Source organism: Drosophila nasuta, chromosome X, assembly GCF_023558535.2.
Source record: "Drosophila nasuta strain 15112-1781.00 chromosome X, ASM2355853v1, whole genome shotgun sequence".
Taxonomy (NCBI): Eukaryota; Metazoa; Arthropoda; class Insecta; order Diptera; family Drosophilidae; genus Drosophila; species Drosophila nasuta.
In genome coordinates, this window is record NC_083459.1 from 9,336,400 (window position 1) to 9,350,195 (window position 13,796).

Below are 13,796 nucleotides of genomic sequence, written 5' to 3' on the forward strand. Positions count from 1 at the left end.
CAAAATGATTATATTATATAATATATGTAATTGCACACAATAACTATATATTATATGAAAATAAATCTCACTTTCAAACACTATAGTGAGAGGAAGCAAAAAAATAAAATATTATAATTTTTCCATTCAGGAAATAAAAATATAATCTTTAATTTCAAGAAGACCAATCTAGAATTTATGCAGAATTTTGACGTTGATTTAAAAATTTGCCATCTTGGTTCAATTTTAACATGACATAATCAAGACTCAAGATGTTTTTGTTGAATTAAGCACATTTTGCTGTAAAGATTTCTTTAAAAATGAACAGCTGAGAAGCACAATAATATAAGGACATAACACACATTTCCGCAAAATCTTTTTGCCAGTTAAACATAATATACTTACGCAAGAATCTGTGCTCTAATAAAAATACCTGGGTTTTCATTCAATACTTATATTTTAATTATTAATTCACCATCTTTTGTAATTTTTGTTTTCTGGAAAGTTTAATTCCATTGCTTCTATGTATAATATATATATATGTATATATTATGGCTATGATCATCGAAAATTAAGAATGCTACAAATTTGCCGAGCTATATGTAAGAACAGAAAGCAATAGAATATATTAAGACTAGGTGTTTTTGTTTTTGGGAGATTTTGTTATTTATTACATATTTCAATATATTTTGATTTCAAACCTCATTATTCTAAACAAGAACTTTGAGTCTATTCGCTTGATCACACACTAATTTTGACAACTCCTGAAAGTGATTGTTAAATGTATCCTTTATCGATATCTCCTAATCCGCCCCTGGATTGGTGGTGGGAAAGGGGTTCAAAATTGTGACTTTCATTAGATTAACGCCAAATTTATTGTTATGACTACACACGAAAAACGAAAAAAAAAAAACTCGGCAACGTATGATCTCTGTTTTGTTTTTCCTTTTTTCATTTTTTGTTTTTATACAGTACCTTCCATTTACAATATGCAAATTCCATATAATTGTATCGAATTATAAGTAAAAAAAAAAATTAAACAAAAAAAAAATTGGTAATAACAACACTTCCACAAGCCACATAGACTTGATTGACAAAAAAAATTATTCACATTTAATGCTAGTTTATTAGTAGAGTATTTGTTTTCCATATGCCTGGGTATAGCTATATTTTCTTATTTCATTTTCCATTTTTGCTATGCTGCGCCACTTTTCGCCATTTCTGGGTCTTTTTTTCGTTTTGCTATTTCTGCAACAATTTCGATCATTGTCAATATAACTGTATATAAGGTTAGTGGAAGCTCCTGTTGCACGCCACACGCTCTACTCACGTCTCGTATTATTTATTGCACGGTTTGTCATTGATCTCTAGTTTTGTTTCCAACTGGTCGCTGCAGAAAATCGAAAGGAGAGATGAAGACCAAGAACAATTAATTAGATGAAAGTCGTAATTAAATTGTGTGTGTGTTTGCACTTCGAAAGTGCTGTCTTTCACCCAAGTTATTGGACTATTTAATACCCTAACATATTTCTTAAGGCACATAGTCTATCAAGTAAGAAATAATTTGTACACAGTTAAGGGGTAAATGCTAATTAAATTGGTTTTATTTTCGGAGCTGAGAAACATGCTTTTAAATAAATTGTGTGTGATTCGTGTTAGTTATCTGAGCAAAATATTTATGAATATATATTTGCGAAATTTAAAATAGTATCAATTTATATTTGTACCCTTTTCATAAATCATATAACTAATGTTTCTTTTTAACAACAAATTTTGTTGTGTTGATGCAAGAAGGCATCACAATTTTTTAATTTTATTCCAGGTTTATCCTATATTTTAATAATAAGTTCATGAATTGTTTTTCATTAAAATTATATATAAACGAGAGAGATAAAGAGAGAAAGAGAGAACCTAAAAAACTTCGTTTTCTGACGATGCATTTTTCTTTTGCAGTGATGCTTAATATTCAATCGATATTTCGATAAAGTTTTTTTATAGTGAACATAAAATAAAGAAATAATTCTATTAGATTACAGACGCTAACCATGTTATTCTGCATTTAACATTCCAAACTTCGATTAAGTATTTTGATAATTATAAAATAATTTTTGCGTCAACAGTCTGGAATATTATTTGAAGATGATGTTTTTTTTTAACAATTTTTTAAGCTGAATTTTTGATGGTATTGCTATTCTTAATGTCGCAAGTGTATAAAATATTATGTTCTTTGCAATTTGGATCGCCTACTTACCTTTATAATAGACCTCACGGTACATGGTGGGACAGGCAGTTTTGCCATTTGTTTTCGTCGCTTTGAAGTCAATGTTTGTTCGAATCGGACGATGCAGAAGCGGCTGTGGTGGTCGATAGTTGTTCCCTAATGGTGCTTTTGGATGGTCGGGACTTCCCTGCATTAAGCGACGCAGAGCATGCAACTGCAAACGAATGAAGAAAGCAAAGGGCAAAACATTTTATTATAATCTTATTATGTTTCGATATAAAGACCTGTTCATGACAAGAAATGTTTGGAAGCGTGAAACACTTGCTAACCCATTTTTAAAGTGCACAAAGAAAACTAAGCAACTGATTTTCAATTATGAATAAAATCAATATTCTTTGTATAAATAATTGAATTAAAAAAAAAAAACTAAATTTTAAATGTATCTTATTATTTTTTGTTATTTTAATTATTATTATATTTTTTTCTTATTTTCGTATGCATCTTACAACTGTATTATTTAAAGTATTGTAACGATGTATACAATTAGTAAAAATTTATAAATTAAAGATAAAAGCAATACTATACTAATGCTATGGAATACTAAATGCGAAACACAGATGAAGATGTTAATCAATGTTAAGATAACTAAAATCTAATTAAGAATTTTAGAAATCATGTCTTCAATTAAAGAACAAGAAATCATGTTAAATATAAGTAAAGCTAAAATCAAAATGGCCAACAAAGTATCCATTTTGGTATACATTATAGAGCGTAATGTTACCGCAATTCGAGCCCTGTCAGATTATACCTTTGCCTTGTCCACCTATCTACGTTCTAATAATTAGATTTTCGCAATTATCTTCAAGGGAAACACTCAAACCGCATAATTTGAGGCCAGCAAAAACCAAAAAAAAAAATTAGATGACCGGCCATACAATGTTTGCACATTGCTTGCTTTTGTGTGTCGCTTGTTTTATTAACTAATTTCATTAAAGTTTTAAATTAAGTTTTTTTCTCGAGCTGCAGAAGCACAAAAAAACAACGAAAACGAAAACGTAAACGACAAGAGAAATAATAACAAAGTGGTGGCTACTAGTATAAGCTATGGCCGCTTTTTTTGTTCTGTGTTCTTTTATTTTGGAGAGCGAGCTAAAAACACGAATGTAATACAAATGTTTATTAAGTACAAAGCCGTAATAAAGACGCCAACATGCACGTCTTGCTGGGAGAAGGGCTTGGCTGACTGCTGGCTGGCTGCCTCCGGGATGGAACGAAGAGTTGAACAAGGAATAAAGATGGAGGCCGTCGGCATACATGTAAACAATGTAAACTGCGGAGATAAAGTGAGCGAGGCGTTGCCACACAGACACACACACACACACAGACACCGAGTTGGACAGGGACATGCACATGCACATGGTTACTCCAATAAGCGAGGCAAACTCCAGAGGAGCAAAAAGCAGAAGGACGCCAGTCCAGTCAGACTCATAAAAACGGCAACGAGAGCGCAATGGCACCCATGAGTACATGGCTGTAACTTGCGGCAGCCCCAGAAGCTGAGAGCAAAGCGACGGCGATAGCAGAGAGGATTGCGATGGGGCGATGGGGATGAGCACGAGGATTAGACAGACATTGCAACGACGATGTAATTTAGGGGCTGCATGGCATCGGCGAAGGCTTCAACTCGGAACTCGTTTGGCTCCGTACACTGCACGGCACCTTGCGAGCCAAACATAATTTACCAAATTAAAGTAACACCGGAAGGAAAAGTGCGAAACGTTTTTCTAGTCTATCGACGGAGTCAGCCAGCAACTTTCTGTGCGATTGTGTGTATGTGTGTGTGGTCTAATCAGAAATGGCAATTAACTCATTAAATTTGTCGCCGTTGAGCAGTAATCACTTCTCGAAGAAACAGCCAATTCAGATGGCTGCATATCTTAATCCTATAGGAACAATGTCATCAAACAATTAACTGTGTGCACAAGCGTATTTTTATTAAATATATGTAACGGAGATGAAGGCTAGTTGATAGACTCTATCGGTATCGGTTGGATAGGCACTAAGCTATGGGTATCATCAAAAGAAGAACATCAGTTGTGAGAAGTAAATCATCAATAAGAAAAAGTGAAGCAATAAGAAGTAGATTATCAGTCCTCAAAAGTAGAACAGTAGCAACAACAGTAATCAGTCTTAACGAAGTAATTTATCAGCAGGATGCAAATTTAAGTTTAAGTTTAGACTACCCCACATATTAAATTATCAAATGTTATTATACCAATTCGCGGCTCTGTTAAACTACGAAAGCACTTAGCTTGAACAAATTTAATGCACTTATTTTTCATCATAGTAATAATCTAGTAACGGCCTAAAGTGCGTAAATTTGTTATTCGATTTTTTTTTATTTGCGGGGCGGAAGTGGGCGTGGCAAAAATTTGAAACAAACTTGATCTGCGTGCAAACATAACAAATGCTGTCGAAAAAAAATTATAACTCTATCTCTTATAGTCTCTGAGATCCAGTGTTTCATACGGACAGACGGACAGACACACAGACGGACAGACGGACATGGCTATATCGTCTCAGCTGTTGACGCTGATCAAGAATATATATACTTTATAGGGTCGGAGATGCCTCCTTCTACCTGTTACATACATTTTCGGCCGGGTAGCGGGTAGCGGGTAAAAAAATAATACAAATTTAATGGATACTCTTTAAACTCTGTACCACAACATTCATCGTTCTTATTACTTTGGCTTATTATGCGCTTAATTTTTGTCAACGAAGGCGGCTTACTACTTCAAATTTAAAATGCAGTTAATCGGCTTACGCTAGACATATTTAATTGAGGTAACGGTAATCAGCAACTGAATACATTTTTAATATTTCGAGCTTTCTTGTTAGTAGCAACAAAGATATTTAGTAAATGTTTTTCTAAAGTAATTACGTGTTTCAAAAGTGTACTAAAAAGCAATATTGTGGGCACTGTTTTACCAGCCAATTAAATTTGTTTATTGCAAATGCATTTTATCTAATCGTTAAAATCTGTCATTTCAAATTGGCACGTTGCACTTCAGCTTAAAAAACTTGTTAATAAAATTGTAAAAAAATAGGCATATAATATATACACAAAATGTCAATATTAATTCTCAATAAAATTTGTTAAGAATTACAACTTTTAAAAATAGTTTGCAATTTGGTTCGTATACATACGCCTATGTGCATCACTCCCTGAGGATAAACTCGCTTATTTACTTGTATATTTACATATACGAGGGTTGCTATTTATATTTCTGGCCTAATAATGAAAATGCGAATATTTATAAAAAAAAATGGATTTATTGTTTGTCACAGTATTCTCCAGCAAGATTTATATACTTTTGAATGCCCTCAAATCAATTGTCGAAGCACTTTTTCCGCTCTGATTGAGGTACCTCCAAAACATAGTTTTTGAACGCTTTAACAGCATCTTCTGACATCGAAAATCGATGACCACGCCTTTTTTCGATGATGTGCGGATATAAAAAGAAGTCATTGGGTGTCAAGTCAGGGCTGTACGGTGGATGACCCATGAATTTCACGTTTTGACCGCAAAAAAAGGCCCGGATTTGAGCTGGTGTGTGAGAGTTCGCGTTGTCATGGTGCGGAATGATCCACCTTTTCTTGTTCGTTTTTCGAATTTCTACAAGGACTTCAGGCTTACAAATTATGGTGTACCACTCAGAATTGACCGTCCTACATTGCTCAAGCGAAACAGTCGCCACATGACCAGTTTTACCGAAGAAACAGGCGACCATTTGCTGAATAGTGCTTCCTCCACGAACAAGGTTCGTTAGATTTGGCTCGTCTTCAAAGACCCACACGGTCGATTGCTGTTTTGTTTTGGGCTCATAACCATATATCCATGATTCGTCACCTGAGACGATCTTATAAATGTCTTTTGAAGCACAGGGAATGTATTTTTCAAAATTTCTTTGAACCAATCCACACAAGCCTTTTTGAGCAATTGTCAAATTGTGCGGGATCAACGAGAACAATCCTTTTTTACGACCAGGTGTTTATGCAATATCGAATGTATTCTGGTGGAAGAAATGTCAAAGGATGCCTCTATCTCACGATATGTCACATGACGATCTAGCATTATCAGTTCACGCACGGCATCAATGTTTTCTGGCACAACGTCTGTTTTTGGACGACCTTCACAACCTTCGTCTTCCAGCGAGCATCGGCCACGATAGAATCCATTAAACCAGTATTTCACAGGGCTATAGGATGGCACTTCATCGCCTTATAAAGATTTAAGTTCATCGGTGCACTCTTGTCGTAATAATCCAAGTCGAAAGTTGTGAAAAATTATTGCTCGAAAGTGTTCACGAGTTAATTCGATTTTTCTGCCGAGGTAAGTTTTTGATTAATCATTTATCGATATCAATCGTGGTCGCACATGAAAAAGTTGTATGGAGCTTTTATCGATAAAAGTCCAAACTTTTTTTGGGAAATAGCCAATTGGTCCTAATATGGCTAAAAGTGACCTAGGCCAGAAACTTAAATAGCAACCCTCGTATCTATTGTGAATATTTATATAAATGAATAATTGAGGACGGTACTGATCATTTTGTGCCTATTGACTTGCAAATGCCAACCGATACCGATACGGTCTATCGCCTAGCCTCCACCTCTGTTACATATCTTCATCTCCCTTTATTCGTGTAACATTCAGCATAAGTATATAAATAAATTACCTCTAGAAGAACTTTCTAAGAATAGTATTATAAGGCTACATGAAATGTAAGAAACTACTATATTTCATCCAACATTTTTAATATAAAAGAAAAATACTTGAACAGTACCATAGTGTAAACAAATATAAGGTTGGCAAAAAAGTCTTGCGGTATTTTTATTGAATTTTCAATTGTTCATAAAATTGGTTATAATAATGCGATTTAAGTCAAATATGTGCCGTTTTGTTCGATGACGAGTTCCCAACGAGATGCCAACTTGATAATGCCCCTATTATAGAAGCTCGCTTCCCTATTGGCAAAAAACTCGGAGAGCCAATTTTCACAGGACTCTCTTGTGGCCAACTTCCGACTACCAAGTTCGTTCGCCATGGACAGAAATAGGTGGTAATCACTTGGTGCGAGATCCAGACTATACGGTGGATGCAAAAGAACCGCCCATCCGAGCTCTCGGAGCTTCTGGCGCGTCACCAAAGATGTGTTTGGCCTGGCGTTGTCCTGATGGAAGACAATTCGGCCTCTGTTGATCAAAGATGGACTCTTCTGCTTGAGTGCTGCATTCAAGCGGTCCAGTTGTTGGCAGTACAGGTCCGAATTGAGCGTTTGGCCATAGGAGAGCAGCTCATAGTGGATGATTCCCTGCTAATCCCACCAAACACACAGATGACCTTCCTGGCCGTCAATCCAGGCTTGGCCACCGCTTCACCGCTTTTCGACCACAACTGTTTGCGCTTCACGTTGTCGTAAGTGATCCACTTTTCATCGCCAGTCACCATCCGCTTCAAAATCGGGTCGATTTTGTTGCGATTCAGAAGCGATTTGCATGCATCCATACGGTCAAAAATGATTTTTTGCGTCAAGTCGTGTGGCACCCATACATCGAGCTTTTTTTTTAATCCAAGCTTCTTTAAATGGTTTAAAACGGTTTGATGACTCATGCCAAGCTCTTGGCCGATGCTACGGGTGCTACTATGCCGATCTCTTTCGATCAATTCGGCGATTTTATCGCAATTTTCGACGACAGGCCTTCCGGACCGTGGCGCATCTTCGACCACCTCCGCACCAGAACGAAAACGTTGAAACCATCGTTGTGCGGTGGAAATGGAAACTGTATCGGGTCCATAAACTGCACAAATTTTATTGGCAGCATGAGTTGCATTTTTGCCTTTATCGTAGTAGTACTGTAAAATATGCCGTATTTTCTCTTTATTTTGCTCCATGTTTGTGACGCTATAACTCACGAACGACTCAAAACAAACAACAATACGTGTTAGCGCGTGGAAAGAGCTTTCCAAAAAGGTATAGCATGAACCGATGCGACGAATAGAACTAGAACTACGCGCCTGCAAAGACACCTATCGGAAATACCGCAAGACTTTTTTGCCAACCTTATATATTATATATGTCAGCATTTAATGTGCTGAGAGGCCTAGTCATATCTACTTGTATAATCAAATTATTTAATATGAATAACTCCTTTAGAATGGTTTATTTTTTTTAATATTTTCAATAAACATAATTATACATTTCATTTTTAAATAAAAAATAATAAAAACTAAAAATATGTGGTTATTGAAATATTTGTTCCTTTAAGATGTATATAATAGCAATTAATAAAGATTTTACAACAAACATGTGCGCCCAACTGTATGTATTCCTTATTGATTATGATTAAATTATTAAAAGCAGTTTGACAAGAAAGATGTATCTCTTACCTGTTGCTTTGTTATGTAGATTGGTTTGTTGAGGACCACCCAGGTGACAGTTTCGTGGCAAGCCGGCGCCGTTGTTGAGCCATCGTAGGTCATGTAATGGTCCGTGTCGGGGAGAAGTCCGCGAATCGAGAGACGTTTGACGAATGCCTCATCGCCGCCATAACGAATGCGATCCAATTGATCGGTAAGCATACGCAACTCCGGATTGGAAAGATCGCCCAACTGGGAATTTGAATACGAATACGATATGATAGGAAATATAATCATATGTAATTATTATAAATATTTATTACCTGCAACAATATGGAGATGCCAACGATGCCCTGGGCACGATTCAAGGCATCGGAGAAGTTTGCATATAACTGTGAATTATATCCGAATATTTGTATCTGCAAAATACGAGATGGCAATAAACAGAATTAAAAGAGATGGAGCTGATAAAGATATTCATAGGTAGAGTTTGGGCATATAATATCCTCTCCAGAATTCTATTTGTTCTCATGGTCAACTTTATGCTTGCTCAATTCAAGCCCAAAAATATATACATACATATGTATGTCTATCGTATATATTTAGAACGTAGTCAACGTACTTGTATTTGTTTTGTTTGCACAACTGCTAGGTGTCAAGGGGAGAGAATTGTGCTTGGTCTTCGACCGAGCTTTGGCGACACTCTTTGGCCTGAGGTTGGGGTTGGGGTTGGGGTTGGCGAAGCTGATGCTGTTCGTGGCTAAAGCATATATTGTTTCGCATAAATTGCCACAATATAATCCCGACTATCAACAGAACACAGACAAGGCAGCACATACACACACGCATAGATACATTTTGTACATAAGCATACTTAAATATATTCGTGTACTCACATAGAAATGTTTACACGAATATCTCCATAAGACCAGACGAACTCTGGCGGATACATAGAGCAGCAGAAGTAGAAGTAGGTGTCAGATATTTTTACTTAAGCCAACATATGTTATGTGTATATCTGTGTATATTCTATACATTGAAGACGGATGCTCTGACCAACACTAGCAAAAGGTTAAAGCAGCAGGTGCCTAAAAGCTTAAAACTGATCGAAAAGGTGTTTCACCTTATCACAGACTGACTCGCAATAAATATGCATTTACACTTTGGTTTTACGAAAACAAAAGCAGACTACGCATGCATTACTGAAACAGAACACAACTGATGGCAAAACAAAGCTATAAATATATAGGTGGAAGTCATTCCGATTTAATATTATAAAATATGGAAATTAAAGAGTTTTGTTCGAAATATTAATGAAAAGAATTATTAATTGAAATCATGATTACAAAATTCTTAAAACTGAAAAACATAAGAAAATATGTACACAGAAGAAGAACTTTACGTAAGAACTTTTTGATATAAAAAAAAAACATCTTCAAAGCTAGAGTTGCAGACTTAAAAATTTTTTAAACTAGATTTCAATCTTCAATCATCGTTTTTGAAATTAGAAAATCTTGTTGTAAGATCGAAAGGCTCTCAAATTTTATTTATTTATTTTTTCTTTTTTTTTCAAGGCAAGTATTTATTTTTATGGAAAAGCTTAGATAATAAGAAATGTCGTTCAAATTTATGTTTGCTGACAATAATGGTAATATAATAATTACTTTTTTATTCTTTTTTATGTATACTTTATTTATACTAATCTTTCTTGCGATAATAATTTAATTTTGTTTGTGGGAGGTTTTGATACTCTAAAGCAATGTAAAATGTGCAGTTTTTGGCTTAAACATAAAATTACTTTTATAAACTTCACCAAGTTTGAAACTGTATTTTTGAATTAAAAATATTTATTTTACGCTGTAGCTATCATCTTGGTTGTTTGTCAATTGTGCGATTAAATATTGAAAGATCTCAAACTCAATAGCCAAAAAATTTTATGTTAACATGTAACGGAAAATGCACCTGCTTGTGTCATGAAACTATTCAATTATTTTTCCACTCAAAAGTATTGTTTCCCTTTCAAAAATTTTCTTTTCAAAAAAAATTTATTTAAAATGTAAGTATTGCCATTAAAGACCTGGCGACGCAGTAAATGCAGATTACTGCGAAAAGTTCTACAAGTTATACAACAATTGGATAATAAAACCAACAGTTCAAAAGTTTCTAGACTAATTGTTAAGAATATTAGTAAAAACTTCAAGCAAGTGAAGAAAAAAGATAAACTTAAATGTTGTTTAACTAGCAAACAACCTCGACTGTAATATGCGTTGCTCATCGATTTACAACATGCAATATAAATGGACATGTATTTTAATTGACGACGAATGAAAATAAAGAAAAAGTCACGAGACACCGATTTGCCGTCTGCGCTGATGGCAATATGTGCGTGAAAAGTTGTACAATATTTACCACAAACTAAAATGTTAGATTTCCGTTTCATTAAACAGCAAAACCTGCGGCCGTGGCAAATAAACATGGTCAGTCACAACAATACATAGCAACAGCTACAACGACGGCCAGGACAAGTGTGGAGGAGGACGAGGAGGAGAAGGTCCTCCGACCAGCCACAAGCTCCTCAGACCACATGCCACCAGCAGCAACAGTAGCAGCAGCACAAGCCAGAAAACAGCAGTTTGTTTGCTTGTTTGTTTGAGGAGAATGGCCAGCAGAATGGTAGTGGAAGAGTGAGGGGAAGGAAAAGGCAAAGGGACATACCTCGCCATATATCTCTTACCCGCTCAGACACTAATACAATCTAAACATACAGACGAGTATATGGTAGACAAAGAGGCGCAGTGAAAAGGCAACTTAATCAGATCAATTACACATGTTTTCAGAGCATGGATTCCACTGCCAAGAGAAAGAGAGTTGGGGGAGAGTGTGCGGGTGTGAATCGAGGCAGCACAGTGAGTGGAGCAAGTAGTCGACCAACAAGAGAGCAACCAAAAACCAAAGCGTTGCACATTGCACAAACTTTGCTGTGGCGCAGACACAACCGCTGCGTTGACCAGAATAATCCAACAGTGAAAGCCAAAAGACAATCCAGACAAAATAATCGCACTCTAGATATAGTTTTTGTATACTGCGCGCGATCATTGAATATTGACATTCACATATGCTGAGTGTAGAAATTCCCTTTTGTTTGTCCCTGATAATAGTTTAATTATTTTAAAATTCAACAGAGATATTAGCAAACAAAAACAAAAACCAAAAACCTACACACACACACTCACACACAGGGACGTAGACATATTTGCTTAGTAAATAAAATATTATGAAAACCCATTGTGTTGAATCGCCACTGTGTTTACCCAAAGCTAATCCATGCAACGAGTTCGTTCGAGCTGGCCTCGGTCAATTCCAATGACTAGACACGAAACACTCAGAACACGGCTTCAATTTAACGCTGTTCCGCCTGCTGCTCCGATACTCCTTTGCCGAGTCCTGTTGACGTGTTTGTCCATGGGTGTGTATAAGAAATTTGTCAGTCAGTTTTCTAGACAAATGAAGCAAATTAGTTTAACAACGCACAAGGGACATTGTCTAATGCGAGCACAAACACACACAGCCTATGTAGCTAGTAGGCCCACAAACCAACACACACACACACATACACACAAGCAAACACACGCACATACACGAACACAGTCTCACACAGACACAGATACAACAGCATACATTAGATTGCAGCACTTTAGTCAACGCAGCTGCCTTCTCCTCTATCCTTTATCCTTCGTTCTCGCAGCCCAGCGTGTCCTGTGTCCTGTGTCCTTTTGCCTGCGAGTGTGTGAGTGTGTGTGCTTATGCCTACGATATGTACTTGTAGCACTAGCAGTTGCTACTAATTATGCCTTCGACAAACAGCCACTTCAACTGAAGCAACAACATTAAAGACCCCCCAACGCTAAATGATCAGTTTTGTTGCCTTTCTAAAACCCCGAGCACTTGGCAGAAGTCAACAAATAGACAACGGCATGAGCAAGGTGTTATAGATTCTTGCGAGAGTCGACAACACAGACAAAACGACGAAGCTGCAATGATTCATTAAAACATATGCAGCTGTGAACTTTAAAATAGCAGTATTACAGAAACGTAACTATATGACGGTTATTTTGCATATTTATTATTGTTAGTTGATCGCTTGCACATTGTGTTAGTAAAGTAGATTTCACAAAGTGTGCACATAAATATATTGCTATCGACTTTATACTAGCATGGAGTAGAATTTCCTGACATCGCAAACTATTAAAATTTTGATGTGAATTGCAAATTACTTGAAAACAATCTTTGCTATATGCTCTAGTACTTTTCGTATTGCAAGTTTAAGAAATATATAACTTTTATGAAAAACAATGTACAATTTAGCATTCAGTTGTCAATATAACAATTTTCCATTTTTAGATTATTTTTGGACTTGCTATTTTTGGCAGATCTCTTAAAAAGATCGATATTTGTGTAATCCGTGAAATGTGGTTTGAATTAAACTTTTTTATGGTTCGTAAATTAGTGGAATAGTGAATATAAACATCTTTGCAAAAAGTACTACAAAACACGTAAGAAAGGTACAGTCGAGAGTGCTCGACTATGAGATACCCACCACCCCTTTTAAATGAAACCATATTGTAGAAGTATTCCAAAAATTTACTTGAAAAGTAGTCAAACATACCGAAGGCTCTATTATATTTTTTAATTCGAATACTAATCACTAGAAACTTCCAGAGAGCACAACGGAAAGATTATAAAATGTTGTGTTAAATAAACTAATAAGTAAATGTGTATGCAACATTATTAGCTTAGGGTAATTCTAAGTCAAGCATTGTAAAATTTTACTCCGTGGGGTTGCCCGAAATTCAAAAGTATTTGAACCAAATTCGAAGGTGAGTTGAAAATAACGACAGAAATAGCAGCTTCTAAATATTGCGGTTATTCATAAAATGATGCAATGGAAAAGCCAAAAGCAAAGTGTTGGCAAACAAATTTTTAATCCAACGGCAACATTGACTTTTATGGTGACCCGCTTTGCATTTACCCTATAATCCGGCCAAAAATTTACAAACGTTCTCATTACCATCAAATTGTTGTTGTCGTTGTCGTTGTTGTTGGCACTCGCACACGCTCTTGTTGGTTTTTGTGTTTATGTGCAAATGTGTTTGTGTTTGTGTATGCAACTCACAG

General features: G+C 35.8%; 1 protein-coding gene across 4 annotated transcripts in view; it reads right to left on the bottom strand.

Moving 5' to 3' along the window:
- Positions 1–435: 435 nt before the first annotated feature.
- LOC132796795 (carbonic anhydrase-related protein 10) overlaps positions 436–13,796 on the bottom strand; it is a 59,087-nt gene continuing 45,726 nt past the window's right edge. Inside the window, exons 7-11 of one of the 4 annotated variants that reach the window (XM_060808091.1) lie at positions 8,945–9,040; positions 8,652–8,873; positions 2,231–2,414; positions 1,310–1,369; positions 436–1,227 (exon numbers count right to left, since the gene is read on the bottom strand). In XM_060808091.1, coding sequence (XP_060664074.1) covers positions 1,347–1,369; positions 2,231–2,414; positions 8,652–8,873; positions 8,945–9,040 — 525 coding nt within the window. In that variant the 3' untranslated portion in view covers positions 436–1,227; positions 1,310–1,346. Of the gene's footprint in view, positions 1,370–2,230; positions 2,415–8,651; positions 8,874–8,944; positions 9,041–13,796 lie in introns of all 4 variants that reach the window. The other 3 variants (XM_060808092.1, XM_060808090.1, XM_060808093.1) reach the window with 3 other exon arrangements.